This window comes from Leishmania major, chromosome 34 (genome assembly GCF_000002725.2).
Source record: "Leishmania major strain Friedlin complete genome, chromosome 34".
NCBI classification, from domain to species: Eukaryota; Euglenozoa; class Kinetoplastea; order Trypanosomatida; family Trypanosomatidae; genus Leishmania; species Leishmania major.
The window spans coordinates 1,582,410-1,606,574 of NC_007286.2; the positions used below are offsets into that span (position 1 = coordinate 1,582,410).

The following is a 24,165-nucleotide window of genomic DNA, read 5'->3' on the forward strand; positions in this document are numbered from 1 at the left end:
ATATATGTTGTTTCGCTGCAGCCTCCTCCTCCTCCATCCCACGCGCACCTGCGCTCTCTCTCCTTCGCCTCTCACACGTACCCAACATGTGAAACGCAGCAACCACAACGAAGCTCGTTACTCTTGCATCGACATCCACCCATCCACCCACAACCATACACCTAAAGAAAAACCCCAACAACAACGCGCGACTGTATAAGCACAAACGTGCGGGCACACCTGCAGCAGCTGAAACGACTGCTTAGCTTCCCCTTTTCCTTTTTTTCGCACGGACTTACTTGGACGATCTCGGAGAGGCGTTGCAGATTTTTTTTGTTTTCGTCTGCGCTGTTATCTTTATCGCTGTGTGCAGCCGACGCTCACGAGACGTGCCCTTCTACTTGCATCTGCGCACACGCCCATAGCTGTACCGAAGCGCGCGCGCAGGCAAAAGGAAAGGGGGGGGGGGAAGAGGCGAAAGGGGCGGGGAAACTGGTAAGGGAAAGGGTAGAAGAACAAGTCAGCCAGAAAACAACAACAACAACAACAACAACACAAACATAAGGGAAGCTGCGGAGTGTTGCGCTTTTTTTTTGTTGCTTCGCTGCCCTTGCCGTTTGGTTTCCTTCGGTGTCGACATACGCATAGCACGCACAAACCCTCACACGCGCATCATCGCCTTCGTGCCTCCCTCTCTCTCTCTCTGTACGAGAAGCGTGCAATGCGACTCGGAAAACAGCTGCCAGGAAGCGCGCAGCACATGCGTGCGGGGCGCGCACCTATTTTGGTGGTGGCAGTGGTGCTCCTGTGTGCCACCGTCTTTGCCTCGGCCGGCATCACTGGCCACTCGATCGGCACGATTATATCGCCTGAAGCGAATGCCTACCGCAGCCGTCGTACCCTCTCCCCGATGGACTATTATAAACTCCCTGTTTGCCAGCCCTCCGATGAGGTGATGAAAGCGAGGCGCGAACATCCCTTTATTGGCGAAATTCTGATGGGCAATCGTCTTGTTCCGACCATGTTCGAGTTCCGAGTTGGCGAGGACGTCAAGTGTGCCAACTTGTGCAATGCCAGCTTCACTGTAAAAGCGGTGCGGCGGGCGAACTACATGATCAATAATGACTACTACGTGCGCATGTTCCTCGACAACAAGCCGCTCGTTTCGGCATCTCCTCATGAGGGGAGTAACGCGTACCTCCTCGGCTACCCTCTTGGCGCACAGAACAGCGTTGAAAAGACCCAAGTGAAGACGAACATTATTCACAATCATCTCGACTTTACCATTCGCGTAAAAAACCGGGCGATCTCTCAGTTCACGGGAGAGGAGGTGATTGGCTTCAAAGTCGTCGCTAGAAGTCTTGCGGAGGTGGACACGTGCACAGCGACAGCGTTTCAGCACTCAAACCAACCGTACGTCTTGCCGAGTTATAGGGATGGAAAAGATGCCAAGGTCCCTTTCACGTACAGCGTGATGTGGGAGAGGTCTAACGAGGAGTACCCCATCGAGCACAGAATCGGAGAAGATGCCCAGAGGCGCGGGCACCGGATCGCGACTCTGTACGGCTTTCTGCTTACCATGCTGACGGGCGTTGTGGTAGCGTTTGTGATGCTCCGCACTGTGCGCAAGGACCTGGCCGTCTACCTCGACGAGGAGCTGGACGAGAGGGAGATACGTGAGGACTCAGGCTGGAAGCTGGTACGCGGCGACGTTTTCCGCCCACCCCAGCAAGCCGCAGCCCTGGCGACGGCCGTCGGCGCCGGGTGCCAGATTGTGGTGACAATGCTCAGCAGCGTGTTTCTCTGCGCCATCCACGTGGTGGACTCGACGCACCGCGGCACCTTCCTGAGCACCGTCATTGTACTTTTTCTGATTGGTCACGTTGTCTCCGGCTTTGTGACAACTCGACTGCTGAAGCTCTTCGGTATAGGCACGTGGAAGACCGCCATGTGCTGCATGGCAGTGTTCCCGGCTGCACTGGGAGGCGGCGTCATGCTGCTAAACCTCATCCATTGGGCAAAGCACAGCACGGCGGCCATCCCGTTCCTGACCGTGGTCGGAATTATACTTTCATGGCTGCTCATCTCACTTCCTTTTGGGTGCTTTGGCATCTACTGGGGCTTTAAGATGGACACTCTAGCTGTCACGGCCAGGGTCAGCAGCATCCCTCGACTCATACCGGAAGATGCGGATAGCATGACTCTTTACTACGTACTTGCTGGCAGTCTTGTGCCCTTCATTGCGTGCTGCGTGGAGATGCCCTTCGCCTTGAACGCCTTCTGGCGCGAGGAGTCCATGTACCTCTACGGCTTCCTGACCTTCTTCTCCATCGCACTGGTCGTGCTTTCTGCGGAGGTGGGCATTGTGGTGACCTACTTCACCTTGCGCGGGGAAGACTACCGTTGGTGGTGGCGCAGCTACTCCGCTCTTGCGACCACTGGCATACACGTGTTTGCATACAGCATTTTCTTCCTCAAGCGCTCTCTGCAGATCCGCGCGCTCTCCTCGATTATTCTCTTCCTGGGTTACATGCTCGGCGCGTCCATTATGTTTGGTATGGCCCTCGGCTCCATCGGCTTTATTGGGTCGTTTTGGCTCGTCCAGAAAATGTACGCCTCCATCAAGGCTGAATAGCGGCGTGGGCGTGGGCGTGGGCGAAACATCTCTAGCTGCTTTGCGGTGACTTCATTTGTGGGTGTCTCTCATTTTCTTTTCTTGTAATGGGGTTTCTTCTCCCTACTTCGCCTTGTGCAGTGCGTACTTGTGTGTTGTGCGCTGTCATGGTGTAGATGCAGTTGGCGGCCGTTCGCCCTGTATCTCGGGTTTTTCTTCTTTGTTGTTGTTGTTCCTTTCCTCGGCACACATGTAAGCGCATCTCCGTCTTTCATGCCACAGGCCACGCCATCAGAGGGGGAGGAGAGGCGAACGCGAAATAAAGGAGAGAGGTAGGGCGTCGATACCAGATGGATAGGCTCTCTCCTCAGGAGGGGTGGGTAAGTCGTGGTGGCGAGGGCCGCGCGCACGCTCGTACACTTGTAAGCGCACTTATTTGTACAAGCGCATGCGCATACATCTCACACGCACCAGGAGCGGAATCGTGCCTGGGCATCCTTTTTTGTTGTGGCGTTCGCAAAGGTGAAGGCGTCGAGACGGAGGAGGGACGGCGGTGGGCGCTGCGTACAGAGAGGAGGAACGAGGGCGAGTGTGGTTCGACCGGATAGGGGAGTGAGGCAGCGATGTGGAGCACGTGTTCCGCCTCCTCCCTGCGCTTTGCGCGCCATCGCTAACGGGACGGCTATGCAGCCGTTTCCCTGTTCCGGCCCCTTCCTTTTCTTCAGCAGAGACGAGTATCGTTTGGGACCGGCGCCGTTCTAACGTCCTGCATTTGAAGTGTCGCTGTTCGCTCACCACATTTGCGTGTGCCCCTCGCCATCTTGAGAGTGTTCCCGCTTTCGTGCGCGGACCTTGTCTTGATAAGTGTCGGCGCGAGCGGGTCCGTCAGTGCAGTTCTGTGGCAGTGGATATACCGCATAATACAACACCGGCGTTTGAACACCGGTGTTGTTTGCGCTGGCGGGGAAGGTGAGCAACGGGGGTGAAGTCGCAGGAAACAGTGAGCACCGTCGCGGTCGACGTCTCTTCATTGTCGACAGCGCAATGACCTGCCGCCATTTATATGGGTTCTCCTTTGGCTTTGCTGTTGCTTTCCTCCTCTCTCGGTGCGCGTGATTAGACGGCTCCCGTCCCCACACATTCACTCGCTCTCCCTGTCTCAATGCATTTCTCTTCAGTCTCTTCCTTATCACCACCTTGCAGGCGTTTTATCTCGCCCTCTTCGGGGTGACACGACGTGTCTACACCATTCACGTAGACGGCGGTGAATTTGCTTTCTACTCTTTTTTGTGCTTCAGCTTATCTGTGATTTAAGATACACCCTATCGTCACATGAGGAGCCACTTCCGGTGGTGGCAGGTCCAAGTTCCTGCGAGGTGAGGAGGCCGGAGCGATGCATCGCCACTGATGCCGGCGTCCGAGCCCTGGGCGGTGCTGCATCGGAGCAGTCGGCGACAAATGCACAACGCTTCTGCCATCCATGTTATCGGTAAAGTGCCAGCGCGACTCGAGCGCATCTCTCACCCGGGCCCACACACTGCCCTACGGCTGTAGGGGAGCCTGAGCCACCCCGAGGGGTGTGCGCCAGGCGGGCCGCTGGCATGATGGGAGCGGCTGCGAGGCGACCTTCTAGGGCGGGTAGCGTTTGAGAGGCAGAGGCCGTGCTCGTCATGATGGATTGGGCGCTTTGCCCTAAGGTGCGTGTCTAGGGCTGCTTCGCACCGCAGGCGTGAGGCGTGTGGCAGGCCGGAGGTTGGCGTGGCGTTCGACCGCACACTGCATGGCAGAGAGCTGGGGGCACGGTGTGCGAAAAGAAAAAGCCATTCGGCCATACTTTTGTGCTTCACCTTGGGGCAGGACGAGATTCCAGCGATGGTGGATATATTTTTTGCTTATTTTCGCTTTGAACAGTGATGCGAGCCAGCGTCCGAGAAAAAAGGGGCGCGGAGGGACATGAAAAGGTCATTAGACGCGTGGGTCGGATACAACGGCAGACAGCTCGTCTTGGATGACGAGGATTTAGCTTGAGTACCACAGGGGTGACCGAACTCTGTCCGCAGGCGTACACTTGTTGGCTTGCTCGTGGTGGAATGACATGTTGCCAAAAGAAGACGAACGGAGATTTTACAAGACCAAGGTATAGACAAGGAAGCTATTTCCCCGTCATGTGTGCTATCCCACCATCTCCTCGCCGGTCTTCCCCTTCCCTTTCAGCTGCTACTCGATTATGTACGTGAAGGTCGAAAGTGTGGCGGTAAGAGAGTTGCAGGCAAACGAAAAAGAAAAGAGTGCCGAGAAACAAAGCATTTCTTCGCTGATTGATGCGCGTCCTTCATGCTCTGTGGCAGGTTTCTTCTTCGGTGGCGATGGTGGAATGGAGGAGTATATATATGTATATGGATGTGCGTGTGTGTGTGTGTGCGTCTGTAAAACGACGTTGCAGAGTGGCATTGTTGCACGGTGTCGTTGCCATCAAGGTCCGTCTGCCCCCCTCCTCCCTCCTCTTTTCCCACACCTTGTCGTCCCTCTTGCTCGTTTCTCCTGTTCCCCTCTTCTCGTATGTGCTTTTTTTTGTTTCTTGTGTTTTTTCGTCCCACGCGATGAGCGCGTTAAGCAAGCGAACGCATCACACATATGCATGCGGCTGCTTTCGGATAGCACACGAAGAAGCGTGTGTAGGTCGGATGTGTCAGCGCCGAGATGGCCGCTCCACAACAAACAGAAATGATCCTGTGCCTCTCTATGTACTGGCGTGAGGATGCTCTTGCTCTTTTTTCAGCTCTTCGCTTTTTTTTTTTGTACATTCTGGCGGCTGGCCACTTGTAGCTCTTGTGAACGTGGGCGCGCAAATATTTGTGAGTGTTTGCGTGCTTGCCGGAACCGTTCGCCGCTTCGTTGGGTAGCAAGTGTTCAAAAAAAACGTATCTTGGGGAAGGGGCAAGGATGACCCAGTCAAACTGACTTCGTTTGCCCCTCAATATACAACGCTTGTCGCGCCCCTGTGGATACATGAGCACACATGGCATCACTGATGGTCTCTCTAACGTGCGCGCGTCTGTCGAGCACGAGGCCGCACGTTCGTTCATCTGTCATGAAGCGGCGGCCATTCACGCATTTTATTCTTGTCCGTCTTTGCGCAGTGTTTGTCAAGCGCCGTGTAGGCAGAGAATGGAGGGGCGTCGCGTGAGCGCCCTGGTCAGCCATTGATTTCCCACGAAGCTCGCCTGCCAAGCTCCCCACCACCATCACGTGTCTTGCCCGTGGTATCATCATTCACTTCTTCTGTTTCTTTCGCTCCTCTGACTTTTATCTCGCTGAAAAAAATCATCTGCGCCGTGCGCACACTTGCTTGCCGCTCTCTCATCGGCTGCTTGCGCCTCACGTGATGCACGGCTGCATCGATTCCATTCTACTGGACAAATATGGTCATACCCGCTTCCACCGTGTCATCACACCTCTTGCTTTCTCTGTCGCTGCGCTCGTTTCGCTCCTTTATGTTGCCTGCGGCTCAGTCTCTCAGCAGCTTGTCAGAAAAACGTGTATGCGCCTTCCTCCGCCCGCTCATCCCTTGTTCTAGCGCTCCGCCCCCATCATTTCTTCACCCTTTTTGTTTTCTCGTTTTTCTATCGGTTTCATCGTTTTTTTTTTTTGGTGTGTGCGTGTGTGTGTGCGTGTGTGTGCATCCGTGGTTCCGCGTTCTTGCGTCTCGAACTCTCTCTCTCTCTCTGTGTGTGTGTGTGTGTGTGTATCCTTGTGCTAAAGAGCACGCGACCAAGTATCGAGCTTCTTCCTCCCAGCACGCCTAACTAGCACCGTTCCTCTCGATTCTCTTTGCTGTTTTTTTTTTTCTGCCGATCAGCGTGTCCTTCGTCTGCTGGTTGAGCACCGGTAGCTACGGGCCTACCGCTTAGGAACTGTTTAAGCATCTCTATTCTTCCCTCGGTGAGTATACACAGCGTAAAACATGGCCCGCGATCAGCATGCGTTCGAGTCAGAGCAGCAGATGGGCTCCGTCAAGGCTGTTTCCGGCCCTGTCGTGATCGCCGAAAACATGAGCGGTAGCGCGATGTACGAGCTTGTGCAGGTCGGATCGTTCCGCCTTGTCGGCGAGATCATCCGCCTGGAGGGCGACACGGCCACGATTCAGGTGTACGAGGAGACGGACGGTCTGACTGTCGGTGATCCGGTCTACTGTACCGGCAAGCCTCTGTCGCTCGAGCTGGGCCCTGGCATCATGTCGGAGATCTTTGACGGCATTCAGCGTCCGCTCGACACCATTTACCAGATGGTGCAGAACGTATTCATCCCGAAAGGCGTACAGGTGCGCGCGCTCAACGCGCAGAGGCAGTGGGACTTCACCCCTTCTGTGAAGGTGGGCGACATAGTCACGGGCGGTGACGTCCTGGGCTTCGTCGCTGAGAACTCGCTCATGAACAACCACAGCATTATGGTGCCGCCGAACATGCAGGGCCGTGTGGTATCGGTCCAGCCTGGTGGCAACTACACGCTGGATGATGACGTGGTGGATATCGAGTACAACGGCAAGAGGAAGTCCCTGCGTCTGATGCAGCGCTGGCCCGTGCGCACGCCGCGCCCGGTGGCTTTGAAAGAGTCAGGCAACCACCCCCTCCTGACCGGCCAGCGTGTGCTGGACGCGCTGTTCCCCTCCGTGCAGGGTGGCACGTGCTCGATCCCCGGCGCGTTCGGCTGTGGCAAGACTGTCATTAGTCAGGCCCTCTCCAAGTACTCCAACTCCGACTGCGTCATCTATGTCGGCTGCGGCGAGCGCGGTAATGAGATGGCTGAGGTGCTCATGGATTTCCCAACTCTGACGACCGTGATCGATGGTCGCGAGGAGTCCATCATGAAGCGCACCTGCCTCGTGGCAAACACTTCGAACATGCCAGTCGCAGCCCGCGAGGCCTCTATTTACACCGGCATCACCCTGGCCGAGTACTACCGTGATATGGGCAAGCATATTGCCATGATGGCCGACTCGACATCTCGCTGGGCCGAGGCGCTTCGTGAGATTTCCGGTCGTCTGGCGGAGATGCCAGCCGATGGTGGCTACCCTGCCTACCTCAGCGCTCGTCTCGCCTCCTTCTACGAGCGCGCCGGCCTCGTCACCTGCATCGGCGGGCCGAAGCGCCAGGGCTCCGTCACGATCGTCGGTGCTGTGTCTCCGCCGGGCGGTGACTTCTCTGATCCCGTCACATCCGCCACTCTCAGCATTGTGCAGGTCTTCTGGGGTCTGGAGAAGCGCCTCGCCCAGCGCAAGCACTTCCCGTCCGTCAACTGGCTCATTTCCTACTCCAAATACCTGAACGCGCTGGAGCCCTTCTTCAACACCTTCGACTCCGACTACATGCGCCTGCGCGCCGTCGTGTCGGAGATTCTGCAGCGCGAGGAGGAGCTGCAGGAGATTGTGCAGCTGGTGGGTAAGGACTCCCTTTCCGAGTCCGACAAGATCATTCTCGAGGTGGCAAAGGTGATTCGTGAGGAGTTCCTTCAGCAGAACGCCTTCACCCCGTACGACAAGTTTTGTCCGCTGTACAAGACATGCTGGATGCTGCGCAACATCGTCACCTTCTACGAGGAGGCCCAGCGCGTCGTTGCCGAGTCTGCCGGCGACCACAAGATCACGTGGAACTACATCCGTGAGAAGATCCCGACCATCTACACGGGCCTGACCGAAATGAAGTTCCGCGACCCCATCGAGGGTGAGGAGGCGAACACGGACTACTTCAAGAAGCAGAACGAGGAGATCATCAGCTCCTTCAACTCGCTGCTACAGTAGGTCGCAGGCTTGCTCACCTTCTCTTCTCCTTGTCGTGTCGTGCGTACTGCGCTACCTCGCGTGCGTGCTGTTCTGATCCGTTGTCGTCCGCCTCGGTGGCGTCTATTCGATGCTTGTTTTGGGTGTTACCTTGTATTTGTCGCTGTGACAGTGGCGCGTGTGTTTGCCAGATTACTTTCTTGCTTCTTCCTGTTCATTTTTTTTGTGAAAGGGATGGGATAGAGCGGATGGGGGCACACGGCGCGTGGTGTCCTCACTATGCACGCGACTGCGTCGTATGGGTCGTGTCTGTTTTTTTTCCCTTGGCGAACACCCCAGCCTCTCTCTCTCTCTCCTTGACGTTTTTGTTTCTGTGGGATCGGCTACCTGGATAGGCGGCTGGGGTATTGCCGTGCGGTTGTGAGGGCGTCGCCTTATCTGTGCTGGTGTGCTCTCTCGAGCCCGCCGTGTTGGCGGACGGCAGCCTGAAATGAACGGATGTGAGAGGGAGGCGAAACGAAGAGGCGTCAAAGGGCAACGCGACCGCCGCCGCCGCAACAACCGCAGCGGTTGCCCTGCTCGCGTATTCTCATGTGAGCAGACGATGCTGTTGTTGCTGCTTGTGTGTGTAAGTGTGTGTGTGTGTGTCGCATGATGCCATGCTGTCTGTGTCATGAACCCTTTCCTGTGCGTGTGCAGGGCAGCTGCGCCGTGGTCTCCCGTCACCCCTAGTCTCCCTCGCTCGCCTTGCAGGCAAGCAGAGTAGATCAGGAGGGATGTGAAAGAGTGAGGGAGATGGCAGCATGCAGGCAGTCACGTGAGGTCGCGCAGGGCAGGGCGGCAGGCTGCAGTGAGGCAGTAGGGGAATGAAGACAAGGTAGGAGAGGCGACAGGTAGTACATTGTAGGCGTGTGCTTTCGTCTGTTGGATACCGTTTTTTTGTGTTGCGGCTTAGGTGGACACTGCGGAGTTCGATGACGCCTCCGAATTGTTTTTTTTTCGGCGATGCTTTGATTTGGCGGAAACTGCGAGCTGCTGCGGCTCCGCGACGAAAGCAACGAAGAAACTAAAGACGACAAATGCGCGGGAGGCAGCTCATGGAGAATGTGCTCACCAGATTGACTCACGCGTATGCGTGAGTGTCGGCGTGTTATATGTAGGCGTGCGGACTGCTGCAGTTGCGCATACATTTTTTTTTGATTGTGTGAATCGCTGAACAGGGGACGCCGATGCTCAAGTGGAGGGTGGTTGTTGTGGTGGTAATCGGGAGAGGGAGAGCGTGGCTTGACTAATCGGATGACGTTCATGTTTTTCCCTCTCAGCTTTTCCCCTCTCATTGTGCTCCGCCTCTTTTCTGTCTCTTCGCGGATGTGCGGCCCGCTTATGGTGCCCATGCGCAGTATAGCACCGTGAGGTGTGCCAGCGGTGACATGCCACTCTACCAGCGGCGCCGCATGCCAACCGTTGTCGTCTAACGCAAGCAAGAAGACCGTTTGGCAGCCTCGAGTCGCCGTTTTTCACTCCTCTCCTTCGCGACGTTCCCTTTTCTGCCTTCCATTTCTTCTGTGCGTGTCTTCCCAGTACCTGTGCACCCCTTTCGTCTCGGTTTCACGTGAGATTTGCCAGTGCGTGCGTCTGTGTACAGCACCGGCACTCCTCGAGCTCCCCCGCCCCGCCTCCACGAGTCTGTGCGTTGCCGCGCACCCCCACGCAGCTGAAAACGCGAATGAAATAAACTCCAGCATTGACTTCACGTTCATCCATCTTGATAGCCTTGGTGGGGGTACCGGGCACTTTGGCCTTTTCTTCCTCCTGTTCACAGGAGTCGGTCGGTGGTGAGGCACCGCCCAGGCACAGGCACAGGCACAGGCACAGGCACACACACACACACACACACACACACACACACACAAAGAAAAGCTTCAGTCTCCAGAGTCGAGCGTATTGTTGCCTCTCAAAACCGCCACGTACAGACCGACATCGACTCCCGAGAGAAGGCAGGACTCTCCTCTATCATGCTTCGGGCTACTTCTCTTCTCGAAGCACCCTTCAAGAGTGTGCTCCGCCGCCACAAGTACCATCCGGAGGGTCTGCCGCTCTACAACGACATGTCGAAGCAGTGGTTGTGTCGTGAGGGGGAGCGGTGGTGGTTGTTGGACGCACGAGGCCAGCAGCTGCCACATGTGGCGAAGATTGCTGCGCAGTACATGACCGGGCAACATCGCCCCGATTTTACGCCGGGCATGATGACTGGGGACCATGTTGTCATCACAAACATCAAGGACGCCGTCATGACGGGTGACAACTGGATTCGCGTACCCATCACCTGGCAGACCGCCTACCCCGGCGGCAAGTACCGAGTGCGCCTCTCCGAGATGTACGAGCGCGACCCCTGCATGGTCATGTGGTGGTATCTGAAGGACGAGGTGAACCGTCACTTTGTCCGGAAGCTCAAGACGCGCACCGCACCCTTAGAAAAGGCATGGCTGTACGAGGACAGCGTCCATCCGCACGCCGAGAAGAATCCGCGCCCGTTGGTGTGGACCGACACTGCAACGATGGGTTGGCGGTACAAGGATCCAACGTTTCAGCGGCGCTGGTCACCGAATCAGTTTATGAGCTGACAATGTCTGCTGGCGCACTTCTCGCTGATGAGCCGTTGCCTGTCTGGTGGGATGCCTGTTAAGCATGGCTCCTGTCCCCTCGCTTCCATCGGCGCGTGCAGGTATCAATTGTGCTGCTTGCAAAACCGTGGCTGGGCTGGTGGTGATGGTGGTGACGCTGTTGGTGTCTCGACGGTGGCTTACGTGTGTGCGGTTGCGGGTGTACAGGTGTTGTTTGATCCCACAATAAACCGTGTAACGACGGGAATTGCGCAGAAAACAAAAGACTGCCGGACATCGAGGCAGGCAGAAGAAGCGCTGCGAATCCTGCGGCCTACACATTTTCCGCCGCCTCCGTATCGAGGCCAGATGGGAATCAGAAGTCCCTGGTCTATGAAGCGTGGTCAAGCTGGTTCAGGGCCGGCGGCACGCGTCTCGCTGTCGTGCTCCTCAACCCGCAGGTTATGTCTTTTACGCTGCTTCACGTTCTACTTGTGCTTTTCCTTTCACCCTTTTCGGGATTGCATCTCGTTTGCATGCGTGTGTGTGTGTGTGTGTGTGCTGCAACGCACATCTACGCACACCCACGAATAGATGCCCCGAGCGTACGGCGAAACCCGCCGGCCAAGAAGGAAAGAAGAGTGAGAGAAGGCGCTGTGCGTGCGCATAGGGGGGGGGGGACGAGGGGGCACAGAGGGAGTGACATTGAGGCTACTGGGCTGCCTTGTCAGGCCTCCCTCTGTTCTCGCTGCTCCTTCGCCGCACTCATTCGGGGACAAGTACACATGCTCCTTTATGCTGTAGCAACTGCACCGACGAGTTACTCGTGCACGTTGCGCCCGCTTACTGCGCTACGCATCTCAATACACATGGGCGTTCACCTCCTCCCCTCACACGTACAAGTGAGCGAAAAACCGGAACCGCTTCGTCAACTTCGCCTGGTAACACGTATCTGTTTTGCGCGGTTTTGCCTTCTCCAAGGATAGTGGCTCGAGCCCGCTCACGAGCAGCGTCCAACGAACGGTGCCTTGATGCGCGGTACACGTCTATGGCGGCTGCGGGTGTCTCTGCCCGTTCGTAATGGCGCTCGGGTCACACAGGTGGAGTCCCTGGGCCGTCGCTGGGCGGACCTGGATGCGGCACGCCCAGCCGATCTCACCTGTCCAGCCACGGAGCTGTTGAGGGAGACGATAGCATGTCTCCAGGAGTCTGCGCCGGCGCTGATGTCATCGAGCGCCTCCTTGCCTGCTGCGACGTCATCATCATTATCCACCTCGCCGCCTCTTCTAAGCTCGCGGGAGAGCGCCCAGCACATCTGGCGGTCGCTTCGGCGGCAGCGGGTACCGTGGCAGGACGCCTTGGCGTTACTGCCGTGGCAGCTGCAAGCTATGACGCCTGCACAGCGGCAATTTCTGAGTTCACAGGCTGCACGGACGCCTGCTAGGGTCGCCAGCCTGGCCCTAGCCGCGTGGGACATGCACGAGGACGCAGCGCTGGTGCAGCAGTACCGTTCCCTGAAGCGCACCACCTACATGGTAAACTACGCGCGTCTCGTCTCAGCGGCCTTGCGAGAGCGACCTTCGCTGCCAAACGGTCTTCTGCCGGTTCCGTACGGTGTCGTGGAGCACGGCTACGTGCTTGGCCACCGCTCGCCGCAGGACGCGAAGATCGCGCTGGCGCTAAGCAAGCACATGACGCTGTTGGGTCGGGAGGCGCTGACGCGTGAGGCGGCGGAGCGCTTAGTGCTCCGTCACGCCGCCCTGGAAGGCCTCGCAGGGCACTGGCAGGCTGCGTTGGGCATTGTGCAGCATAGTCGCGCGGTGCGTCTCTCCGCGCGCGAAGGCATGAAGCGCTACATTCGTTCACTGCTGACTCGACAGGGTGGTTTCCCACTCACCACGGCTGCGCCGCTTGCGCAGTCGCGTGATTCCTCGGTTTCAAAGCACGGCGACGCTCGGGTCGGTCCTCGGAATGAAAAGGCCGCGCCAGCGGAGTTTGCCGTCGAAGCACCGGCGCGCCGCGAAGATGCCTCCGCTGACTGGGTAGACGCTCTTCGCGCCTTTCTCTCAAAAGAACCGCACACGCAAACGTACCCGGGCGCTCGTCACGTGCTCGAAAGCCTACCGCCGGAGGTGATGGGTAACCGCACGTCCCTTCTGCTGGCCTCAACGGTGCTGCACTGCTGCGCGCGACGCATGTTCGCTGGGACCTTGACCAGGCGAGTCGTAAGCTACGTTGCCAACGCAAATTGGTTCATGGCGCTAGCGCTTACGTGTGCGGCGCAGTACTACGACGTGGCGGTGCCGCTCATTCCTCTCGCAACGAAGGGCAGCAGCGGTGGAACGACGGGTGTGCTTGACTTCCCACCGGAGCTGCGTGCATATGTGGCAGCAGTGAAGCACTTACAGCAGGAGGAACGGCCGGCGGCGGCAGAGACTTCGTCTCTAACCGTGAAAGAGGCCGCCGCTCTCACATATCCCGAGGCGCTTGCGCACGCGCTGACGGCCACGTCGCCCGCCACATGGCGGACCCTTCTGCTCTCCTGCCCCCACACCCGCTCTCCGACGCGTCTGCGCTACTTCCTGCTCGCTGCGTGCGGCGAGGCTCGCGACGCCACCCTCTTCGAGCGCACCAGCGTCAGCCGATGCGCAGAAGACCGTATCGAGTGCTGCACGTTCCAATCTCGTGCGGCCTCACGACTTATCTGCGCCGCGGCAGAGCCGCGCAATCAGCAGTACTTTTTTAAGGTTATCCCTGCCTCGTGTCGCGCGCACCATTTCGAGCGATCGCCGCTGACAAACGCACCAAGACAAGAGTTGGGTCCAGGGCCAGACACAGGGCAGCGTGCTCCAGCTGCTGCCGCCGCCACAACAGATGCCGCTGAAGTCCTTTCAACTTCGGCAGCCGGGGCGCCGGCAGAGTCGACGTTGCTGGCGGTGTCTATAACACCGGTAAGGGAGCGGCTGCGAACCTGGAGGCGTCGAACAGCAACCACACCAGAGGAGTGCACGCAGCTCCTGGCGGACGTGTCCCTCTACCTCAGAGCGACGCACAGGGTCGAGGGTGCCGTCATCTCCGCCAACCAACAACCTCGTCTCACCGAGGATGTCTTTCTCAAGGCTGTCGCCGCCCTCGCTGCGAGTGGAGTGGTGCAGCTCGCGTCGACGGAGCGCTTTCACTGGCCACTCGCAGTGTTGAAGACGGCGAGGCTGCTCCGCGTCCAAGTGGATGCGTCTCTACTGGTCGCCACGGCGCGCACGATTCCATCCATGTTTGTGGACCGTACCGGGCTCGCCCTCGCCTCCATCCTCGGTGCCCACACGCTGCTGTGTGACTGGAAAGCTGGCCTGCAGCTCTGCACGCGACTGTTGCGCAAACAGCAGGATGGCGAGCTCGAAGTAGACGCAGACACACCCCGCGTAGGCAAACCGCAGACGCACCGGTTCACGGCGCCGCCACCGACGCTTCTGGAGGCGATGGCACAGGTCGGCTATGCCTCACCCGCGGCGGTGGCGGTGCGCCACTGGAAAACACTGCAGTCTTTCAGTGTGTCCACCCTCGCCCCGCTGCACAGCGAGAGGTCCTGCGCACTTCCACTTTTGCTGTTGGAGCTGCAGCAGTTCCACGACGAACGGCAGCTCTGTGAAGAGGTACGCCACCTGTGCGCTGGACGCCGCGGTGGCAGTCTTCAGAAAAAGCTCAACGGCCTGTCGCGTTGCCGGATGCTGCTGGGGGCCGCGTTCTGTCTGCTGGACGACGAGGCTGCCCTGCGGCGCGTGCTGCGGGCAGCGGGGAAGGAGAGGGCGCGCTCGGCAGACGTGGACACGCACGGTCTCCAGCGCCTGCTCCGCGTTGTGCCATCTACGGACGCCGCGCAGGTCCTTGCCGCAGAGGCGCGCGAGGGGCGCTGCGCGCATGAGCATTGGCTTTGCGAGGTGATGAGCCGTCCGGACGTCGCTGCCGACGCCGCCGGCGACCTGGCGCGGCTTCGACCGTTTTCCGCGACTCTCTCTGCGCTGTGCTTCTTTAAACAGGCTGCGGCAGCGCACGACGCGGTGGGGTGCCTGAAGGGACTGGTTCGGCTGGCGGAGCGGGCGAGCGATTGCCCTTATCTGGATGTGCTGCTCCGGTCGCTCCTGCGCCTGCTGCGCCTTTTTCTCTCGCACGGCGGACTTCTCACTGCGAGCGTGGTCACGCGTGAGATGGCGGAGGGCAAGGGGCGTGCCGCACTACCTCGCCCCACCGTTTTAGCGCTGGCCTGTAAGCTCTTCAACAGGATGCAGGAGATGCAGAGGCTGAGTCTGCCTCTCAAGCCTGCCCGCCGCGTCCTGCGCCGAGCGAGCGACGCACATCTTTCTGACGCTCATGCTGTTGCTGGAGACACTGATGCTGCCCGCCCAGGCAAGTCTCCTGTAGCTCCGTGCGCCGTGTGGGCCCTGCTCGGAGTCCTGCACTCGACTACAAGCAGCGTCCTTCAAGTACCCGTGCCTGCATCTTTCACATCTTCCCTGCTTTCCCGCGTTGTGGAGACAAACATGGCAGCGGATTGGTGGACTGCCTTGCTGTTCTTTCAGAGTCTTCGCCACCCGACTATGCAGGAGCGGGCTTTACTCGTGCGGGCTCTCCGGCACTGCGGCGGCGCTGCAACCCCCATTCTCCTCTCTAACCGCCGCTTTCTACGTGACTGCCCTGAGCAAGTAGTGATATGGGCCGACGAGGCAAGCGGACCGTCGAAGTGGTCGCAGTCCATTTCCCTCCTTGAGCATGCGCAGGAAGTGGAGCGGCGCACGACAGCGTCGGCGGCGGAAGCTGACCAGGACGGGAGCGACTCCACGGAACCTGCGCGTGCGCCGGCGTCGCCGCTCTCACCGGCGGTGGTGGCCATCATTCGCGGCTGGAATGCCGACGAGCGACTGCGGTGCAGCGAGCTTCTCCGGCGGCAGGGCTTTATCGCGACAGGATCATCGAAGAACGGCACACCACTTGATGACGCGCGTGTGACGAAGATGGCGGACCCTCGAGCCCAGCAGCAAGCAGAAGCGATTCTGCAGCTTTTGAAGGAGAGACCATCTTTCGCGGAACCCTTCATCAATGCGCCGCCGATGCTCGATGCTGACCATCCCGGTGTGAGGGCGGCGCGTCGCAATGGCGAATGACGCTGGTGCACGTTGCATTCCCGACATAGGTACATTGTTGCGACGCTGCTTCGGCACGTCGGATGCGCCCTTCTCGAGCATCACGGTGGCGTTACCTCCCATGCCTCCCTTGGTTGGCGCGACCACCACGGAGACAGCCCGTACCGTTCGCATCCCGGCTCCACACCCTGTCGTGCCCCCGCTCGGTGCCGCGCCTGTGTGATGACTTCGACTCTCTCTCTCTTGTTCACTACATTGCGCAGACAACGATCACATAACCTTTCACGCCGAGAAGTAACAACAACGCGGTGCGCGAGACAGTCACTTCTCCGTGAATGCCGGCTGCCTATGCGGTTTGCAGGCGACCACACGAACCCAGCAGCCGGCAACGTGTGCGCGTCTTGCGAATCTGAAAAAAAAAGCCCTTCGGCGGTCCTGCTTGACGTGCGTGGACGCGTACGTCGGCGCTTTGCCGCCCTCTCTCGCTCCGCTGTACTCCTCGTCCCTCCGCACTTCTCTCTGTCTCCGCCCTCGGACCCCCCGGGCCTTAGACGACATTCCGCTGCGCCTCGCACACCCATACAGGCAGGATATGCAGCCGCTTGCGAAGGCAAGGCGCACACCTTCTGGCTCGGCTGCTGCGTGAGAAGGCACCCACCCCAGGCGCACACGCGCACCAGTTCAGAATCTCCTTCCTAGGATGACTGCGTGCCCGTCGATGCATCATCATCCATGGACGCCTCTTCCATTGTATTTCTCGGCGCTGGAAAGTGCAATGTGGTGGTGGATCTGCCCATGCGTTTCGTGCCGAGCTCCTTGAGCGCGGCATCGCACCCTACTGGCGCTGCCACGCAGCGCGCCGCCCTGCGCATCCGCAACGCGGCGGTAAAGGAGTGCCCAGAGTGTTACCGTGCGCTGGAGCCGTACGCGGGTAGGCGAAGGGCTGTGCCGCTCCCCGCAGACCTCTACGCAGCGATTGCGAGCGTCGTGCCGGCGAAGTATCACGCGCTAATGCACAACACATCGGAGGCTACACTGGTGCCTAACTTCACCAGCGATCCAGCGCAGCTGCTTCAGATGGACATGGCTGCCTCGGACGCAGCCGGGCGAGTGGCCGACTACACGGTGGAGGTAAAGCCGAAAAGCGCGTGGCAGCCACCACAAGTTGTGGGTATCGTGGCGGATGGCGCTGCTCGCTGGATTGAGGAGACGAAGCAGCATTACTGCCGCTACGCGCAGATGCTGCGGTACAAGGAGGTGCGCGACGTGGCGGAAGAGGCTCCGGCGTCTGTGGCCTCGGCAGCCCCGCACGGCTCTGTGCGCAGCGCAAAGATGGGCTGCGGTCCCTACTGCCCGAGCTACTTGTTTCGGCCCGCCCTTTCGTCACGCGAGGGTCTTCAACGACTCATGCACAACCCACAGAACAACCTGAAGGTGGTCAGCTACCACGCATCCCGCAAGGGCACCCACACAGGCGACCCGAAGACACTGACGGTTGAGGAGCTGAACGGCATCGCCGATGCCATCGACGCCTCGCGGGTGCTAGCACCTTTGGCCCACCTGCAGCTGTACGGCTGCGCCCCTGCAAGCGCAGATGCGTCGCCGGAGGAGACTCAGTCGCGTTCGGTGCCCGTGCTTGACGCACATCTGCTCTACCACTGGTCTGTTGCTCAAAACAAGGAGGATGTTCAATGGATCGTCGTGGACACAGACCCGGATGTGCTGTGTAGCTGCGTGTCGATCACTGACGAGGACGCTTGCAAGCGACCGAGTCGCGCAAGCCCTCGGTATGTGGCGCCAACGTTGGACTACGCAAAATGCCTCGACCGCTTTTACGTCTCCACCACAGCCAAAGACGTGTCACTGATGATTGCCGTCTCGTGCCGGACGAGCCAGCCGGCGGCGCCCGCGAGCGAGTGCGCGGTTATGACCGACGTTTCGCCAGAGGTGGACGGCGGCTGCTTTGTTCGCCGCGGCGCTGCCGTGTACCGTATCGGTGTGGTGGACCTGGACGCCAAAACACACAAGTCGCTGGCTCACTACTACATGCACGACAAGGACATTGTCAACGCCTTCGTGGCCCGCGGTAGCAACAAGGGAGATGAATGAAAAGCAAAAGACAAAGATGGGGATGGGCGGGTGGCCGGGCGATAAGGCCTGCGTGCGTGTGAGCTCGTGTCTTCAAGGATGCGGAGTTTGTTTTTTATCACTCAACGCTACGGTCCTGTTGCAACTGACAAAGGATGGTGCCACGAATGGCGCCACATCTTTGCGCACATAGCGTGGCGGCACAGCCGCGCTCACGCAATTGCGCAGACGTCGACGCGCGCGCGCCGGGGTTTTCTTTTTTTTTTGTAGTTCAACTGTTGTCCTCTGCGTTGCCGATGCCGTCGCGTGCTCCTTCTCTGCTCTGTCGAGCTCAGCGGTTGCATCATACGTGTTGGCAACGAACTCATACGCGCTTGCACGCGTGTGCGTCCTCCCTATCTCGCTTGCGCGTCCACGGTGTCTTCCTCCACGAAGGAGGCGAGAGCGAAGCGCGCGTGCGCAAAGAGATGGAAGCGTACAGCTCACCACACGGCGCGCGGTCGCACATTCCTCTCTCCGCACCAGCAAGCGGCTCCGAACCGCTGCAGTGGCAGAGAATGCGCTTGCATTGTTTTTGTTCCGGTGCACTCGCAGCGGCGCGCTGGGCGGGAGGATCGGGTACATTGCCCGGGACGGAGGCGGAGGAAAACACGACTCGATGATAGCGGCAGACGTAGGTCATGGATTCCGCACGAGGTTGCTTTGGTGGTGTCTCTGCAGTGACGTGGCGTCACCCGAGGAAACCAGCGGCCAAGCAAGAATCGTTTGTTGCCATTCGCCTTCCGGCGTCAGCGGCCGCCACAGGTGCTTCCCTGCTCGGCGGATGTGCATGCCAGATGGTGTGTGGCACTCTGCTGCTCGTCCTCGCGTTTGAGGTACATACATACGTGCGTCTTTATCCCTATATGCGTGTATACTGTTTACAGTGCTTGCGCCCTGTCTCACGGCTGCTTCTACGAATATGCACCCCCTCCTTGTTCGCCATCCCCTCATGCTAATGAAGTGAACTCGTCCACTCTCAGAATACCCCTTCTGCGCCCGCTGTCTCCGCTCCTGCGCACACGGTTGTTGATTGCGCCGTTGCCATGTGTTGTGCCCTGGTGTAATGTGCGGTGCTGCTGACATGCGCCGCAGGTGTCACAAGTGCCAGGTGTCGTCCCCTCCCACGGTGCCTCTCTCTTTGTCGCCGTTCATCTAAAGTGAAGCGATCTGACGCTGTCCGCCGAGTCCTCCACCGCTCACCGCATTCGCCCACGTTTTGTTTCGTGTTGCCGGAGGTGCGTGGCTCGCCCATCAACGCCCTCAGCACGCCCGCTCCCGAGGGACCGAGCTCACGTGCCCGACCCGTGTGAAACGACTCTCTTCTGTTAGGCAAACCTGTGCATATACCTCTCTTCTCTTTCTGCGACGTGACATCATGGCCCATGGCGCCGCACAATGCACTCTGGCAGCGCCAGGCTGTGTCTACCTTACCCCTGAGCAGGAGGAACAGCTCGTGGATCGCCTCTACACGCAGTCCCTGCTGCAGAAGGAGGCTACCCTGGCAGAGTTAGATGCGCGCTACTACCCTGTGACCGCCTCGCAGACCATCTCGCAGGAGACGCTGCAGAAGAGTGTGCAGCGCCAGGTAGATGTTGAAATGGAACGGCGACAGCAGCGCCGGAAGGAGATGGACGCCATGGCGGTTGCCAAGGCGATGGGCCACGCAAGCGGCAGCCGTGCCGCCGCTTCCAAGAAAACGGTGACAGCGGAAGAGACGGACGTCAGCGTTCGGCGCCTTTACGACGACGCACTCGCGCAAAAGAAGGCGAGGAAGGCGGAGAGCGAGCGCCTGTACGCGTTTCACCCAGAGGACCTCAAGTCGGCCAAGATGTCGAAGGCGGCGCTGCAAGAGTCCGTCAACCGCATGAGCAAGCCGAAAAAGACGGAGTTCGCGGTTGCGGAGGTGAACAAGATCTATGGCCTGTGAGCCTTCGCCGCCCTTTATCGTGTCTCTCATGTAACCCATGTGCTGGAGACGATGCGTGTGTGTCGCAGCAAGTGCTCAATCAGGCTCACACCACCGTGTATTCAGTGTTCTTTGTTTCTCGTGTGCGAGCCTTGTCCGTTAGCTTTCAGGTGCGGGCGGTGGCAGGGGAGACGAGCAGAAGTAAGCGCGTCAGGCGAAAAAGACGCCGGTGCTTTCCTCCTCCTCTACTACTCCTTGCGCGCCTCCCGATGCCCGTGAACCCACGTGAGATGTACACTACCTCGTTCGCTTGTGTCTGAGCCCGTCGTATTCTCTGCTACCGGGCAGTTCGTCCTCCTCCCAAACCCTTTCGGCATGTCTTTCGTCGTCTTTGTCTTCGTTTCTTCCTTTCACATGTGTTGGAGGTGTGACAGGTGCACCACTTCCGCTCGCGCGCGCTATCACGCGGCGCCCCGGTTCCTTTTTTTTTTCGGGGGGGGGGGAGAGTGAGCATGAGGCTGCATGCCAACACGAGATGCGCCATTATAGTGGATCATTTTCGTAAGGGGACCGCATCCTCCGGTGAGCCCCCATCTCTGGTTAGCGGCTGGCTCTTTCGTTTAGCACGCATTGCTTGGTGTCATCCTCTCTTTCGAAAAGGGCCAAGATGTCACGGCGCATCCCTTGCCACCGAGACTGGCATGGTCTGGGTTCCGTTTATCTGCCCGTGCCGCAGGGAACACACCGCCCCGCGCCCTCTGCTCACGTCGTTGCTATTCAACATCCTCTTCTTCCTCATCCTGCTCTGTTTTCACTTATTGGCTGTCTCGTGACCAACGCCTAGCATAGGCGTGCAGATACGGACCCTTGCTGCTGAGGTGGCGTCTCTCTCTTGCTCTCGTTCTCACTTGTCGTAAGCGGGCGTGTTCATGTGAGCGTCTCTCTCTCTCTGAGACTTCTCTCTCTGATGTCGGAGGGGAAAAGGGCGACAAGTGCCGCACCTGAGGCCAAGTATAATGCTTACGCTGAGGCGGCAGATCCGGACCGCTACCGTGTCGCTGACGCTCTGCTTTTCACGTGCGCGGAGCACGGTAAGGCGTGCGTTCTGTGCGTCACAGCCGGCAAGAATGGCCGCAGCGGACGCACGGCTGCCGTTGGCGCCACGCTCTTCTGGTTGACTTGTCCGAATCTGAACGCCATCATAGCGAGATTTGAGGGTCACCGATGTGTCCAGGCGGTGTCAGCGGCGATGGCGCAGCAGCCGTGTCTCTGTGACTGGCACGTGCAGTCGCACGACGTGTATGCAAGTCGCGCCAAAGACCTTCTCTCGCCGGCACAGTGGTGTTTTTTCGAGTCCCACTTTCTCTCCGACGAGCAGCCGTCCCTGCACAAGTACGGCAATGCCGCGGTGAGCCATGCTTCGGACATGAAGTGTCTGCACGCCCTCGTCGCCCAGACTTTGGCGGGTGTGGCGAACCCGGTTGGCTCGGTTGTGGTCAACTACATCCTCTTGCAGCATAAGCTTGTCTGTGAGGCGGCCGATACGGGAAACACTGAGCAACAAGGAGTCGAAGAGAAGCGGCTCTTGATGAAGGCTACGTTGAACAGCACACGTTTGTTTTCGGACTTCACGACGGCTTTTGTGAGGGCAGCGTCGGAGCGGCCTCGTGAGGACTGGCATGCCCTTCACAACGTGTCCTTCGAAGTTCCGCTTCCTGAAGGCAACATGTGGTGCAAGACAGCCGTGCAATACATGTGGCAGGTCGATTCTCAGCTAGCGGCTCTCTGCCCCGATCTCTGCGCGCGGGCGCTGACGGTGCATGTTGCGTTGGGAGGCCCGTCGCGGCGCCGGCACAAGAAGCACCGCATGAACTGAGACCACGGTCACCCCACACACGCGTCGGGGACCCGGCCAACGGGCAGGCGGCATCGCATTTCGCAAAGTTTCCTCTTGTCCTCGACACACTTTTTTTATGACCTCTGTGCTGGCAGCTGACAGGCCAAACGGCGCCCCTTCCAACACGCGGGTGCTGCTGCCGGCGCATCCACTTCAAACGAGCGCCCGTTACGCCGTCTGGTGGGAAAGAAATCGGTCTTCTAATGGGGACGTTGGAGAGGTCGGTGTAGGCGTCGTGGTGGGAGGAGGAGTATGAGGGAGGGGCGAGCGCGCGGCACTGAACGAGCAACGAAAGAAGTTGACCATCGCTACGCTTCTGCGCTCTTTCGCTGAGGCTTACCTTCATGCACTTGCAGGGACAGCGCCGACGGCGTGCAACTCGCCGCACCACATTCCACGCCATTGTCGTGTCACGAGGCGTCTCAAAGAAGTCGCAGGTAGAGGCCCCAAGTACAAAGGCAGCGGCTGCGACGATGGTTGAAGCACCGACAATTCCATCAGTAACCGGGCAGATGCGTGCGCCGGCGAAACTGTCACCCTCAGCCCTTCTCCCTCTGCTTTCCCGAGCCGCACCGGTACATATCACTGGACGGATGCGCTTTCCATCGTGGCAGCATCGACTTTCCTTCGTTTATCTTTATAGGCCATCTGCGTGTCCGACAGCTGGAGCCGAACACGTCCACGCCACTGAGAGCGAGTGTAGCTGCTGCGGTATACGTTTTGCCTGATATCGTCCGCTCATGCACCTCGCTGGAACGCCATGCGCGCAGCAGCTCGGCACATTCTTTTCCACATCGGAGCTGAGCTCATCGTCTCATAATGAGCGCAGCAGCAGCGCGTGGCCTCGAGGGCCGCCGGAACAGCGGTACAAGCACGCGGGTGCACCTGTGGCGACGTACGCGCACGCGCCAAGCCGTGATGTTGGATTCGGGGGTCGTGCACATGTTGCCACTCACCGAGGCCGCGACATTCTTACTGCCAAACTTCAGCGCATTCGCGCAGAGGGGAACACAATCGTAGCGGAGCGGTGGTTTTTGCGGTGGGGCCTCTACGCGGTTCGCCGCGCTGCCTTGCGGCGCGTCCAGCACCGTGCTCGGCTTGTTTTGTGGAGTCGTGTCGGTGCCAGGTGCTTTGCGTGGTGGCGATTAGTCGCGCAGCGGCGCCTGCACCGCGAGGTGCTCTACCGAGACGCCGCCGCGCGCGAACGCGCGTTGATTGATGGCCTTTGTCGCGTTGCATGGGAGAGGTGGCGTCAGTGGGCACAAGTGTATGCACGGCAGCGCGCGAGAGCGGCGCATCTGGGGTTGGTGAATCGACAGCGGCACGCGCTCCTTCGATTTCACGCATGGACGTGTCATCCCCGTCGGTGCCGTCAGCTGCGGTCTGTGGAGAAGATTCGATTCTCCGCGGAGCGATCGCTGGCCCGCTTTACTCTGATCCGCTGGCGCTTGCATGCCCTAGAGAGCTACCTTGCCTTTCCACTGCAGGTGCGGGCAGCGCAGCAAGTGGCGACGGCGGCATTTCGCGCGTGGCAGCGTCGTGCGCTCATCGGGGCTAGCATGCGACTCATCCGCCACGAGGCGCTTCTGCACCTGGCAGAGCGGTGCTTTGACCGGTGGAAGCGATGGCTCCGACGGCGGTTACAGGCCGCACTGCTGCGCGAAGCGAACGAGGCTCGCCTTTTACTGCGCATCTTCTCGCAGTGGGCGTGGCACCATGAGCTCCACGCATTAGATTACGAGCAGTACGTCGCAGAACGTCATCTGCCACGCCTCTTCTCTTGATCGTTTTGAGCTGTGGTGGGCACTTGTAATGAGAGGGAGCAAGAGCCGATTCCTGGAGGGCCGCTCGCCAACTAGAGGTCAAGACGGCGTGCCGATAAGACAGGCACACCCACAGAAGCTCAAACGCGAAGGCTCGCACTGACAACTCCCTTCAGCGCTACACGGCCAAAGAAACAGAAGGGCAAAGGCGAAAGCCGACAGTAGATGCTTGAAAACGAAACGCGGCGTGACCAAAATGTGATGGGGCGCCGGTGAGGAGGGGTGTCTCCCTTTTCCGCCCGATCTGAGGGAAGGAGAGGGGGCGCTGCACGATACTCCACCTGCCCCGGCGCCCACCTCGT

General features: G+C 59.2%; 8 protein-coding genes across 8 annotated transcripts; all 8 read left to right on the forward strand.

Annotated features, from left to right (window-relative positions):
- Positions 1–700: 700 nt before the first annotated feature.
- Positions 701–2,614, forward strand: LMJF_34_3660 (transmembrane/endomembrane-like protein; the record flags this gene model as incomplete). The annotated part of the gene is made up of 1 exon (XM_001686418.1): positions 701–2,614. The coding sequence occupies one exon, from the start codon at positions 701–703 to the stop codon at positions 2,612–2,614; it is 1,914 nt and encodes a 637-aa protein (XP_001686470.1).
- A 3,943-nt stretch (positions 2,615–6,557) lies between these two features.
- Positions 6,558–8,390, forward strand: LMJF_34_3670 (putative vacuolar ATP synthase catalytic subunit A; the record flags this gene model as incomplete). Its single annotated transcript, XM_001686419.1, has 1 exon — positions 6,558–8,390. The coding sequence occupies one exon, from the start codon at positions 6,558–6,560 to the stop codon at positions 8,388–8,390; it is 1,833 nt and encodes a 610-aa protein (XP_001686471.1).
- A 2,087-nt stretch (positions 8,391–10,477) lies between these two features.
- Positions 10,478–10,993, forward strand: LMJF_34_3680 (50S ribosomal protein L13-like protein; the record flags this gene model as incomplete). Its single annotated transcript, XM_001686420.1, has 1 exon — positions 10,478–10,993. One exon carries the CDS (start codon positions 10,478–10,480, stop codon positions 10,991–10,993), a length of 516 nt encoding a protein of 171 aa, XP_001686472.1.
- Positions 10,994–12,195: 1,202 nt separating this feature from the next.
- LMJF_34_3690 (conserved hypothetical protein) lies at positions 12,196–16,128 on the forward strand (the record flags this gene model as incomplete). Its single annotated transcript, XM_001686421.1, has 1 exon — positions 12,196–16,128. One exon carries the CDS (start codon positions 12,196–12,198, stop codon positions 16,126–16,128), a length of 3,933 nt encoding a protein of 1,310 aa, XP_001686473.1.
- Positions 16,129–16,839: 711 nt separating this feature from the next.
- LMJF_34_3700 (conserved hypothetical protein) lies at positions 16,840–18,216 on the forward strand (the record flags this gene model as incomplete). The annotated part of the gene is made up of 1 exon (XM_001686422.1): positions 16,840–18,216. One exon carries the CDS (start codon positions 16,840–16,842, stop codon positions 18,214–18,216), a length of 1,377 nt encoding a protein of 458 aa, XP_001686474.1.
- A 1,396-nt stretch (positions 18,217–19,612) lies between these two features.
- LMJF_34_3710 (conserved hypothetical protein) lies at positions 19,613–20,164 on the forward strand (the record flags this gene model as incomplete). Its single annotated transcript, XM_001686423.1, has 1 exon — positions 19,613–20,164. The coding sequence occupies one exon, from the start codon at positions 19,613–19,615 to the stop codon at positions 20,162–20,164; it is 552 nt and encodes a 183-aa protein (XP_001686475.1).
- Positions 20,165–21,110: 946 nt separating this feature from the next.
- Positions 21,111–22,019, forward strand: LMJF_34_3720 (conserved hypothetical protein; the record flags this gene model as incomplete). Its single annotated transcript, XM_001686424.1, has 1 exon — positions 21,111–22,019. One exon carries the CDS (start codon positions 21,111–21,113, stop codon positions 22,017–22,019), a length of 909 nt encoding a protein of 302 aa, XP_001686476.1.
- A 761-nt stretch (positions 22,020–22,780) lies between these two features.
- On the forward strand, positions 22,781–23,824 carry LMJF_34_3730 (conserved hypothetical protein; the record flags this gene model as incomplete). The annotated part of the gene is made up of 1 exon (XM_001686425.1): positions 22,781–23,824. One exon carries the CDS (start codon positions 22,781–22,783, stop codon positions 23,822–23,824), a length of 1,044 nt encoding a protein of 347 aa, XP_001686477.1.
- Positions 23,825–24,165: the final 341 nt, after the last annotated feature.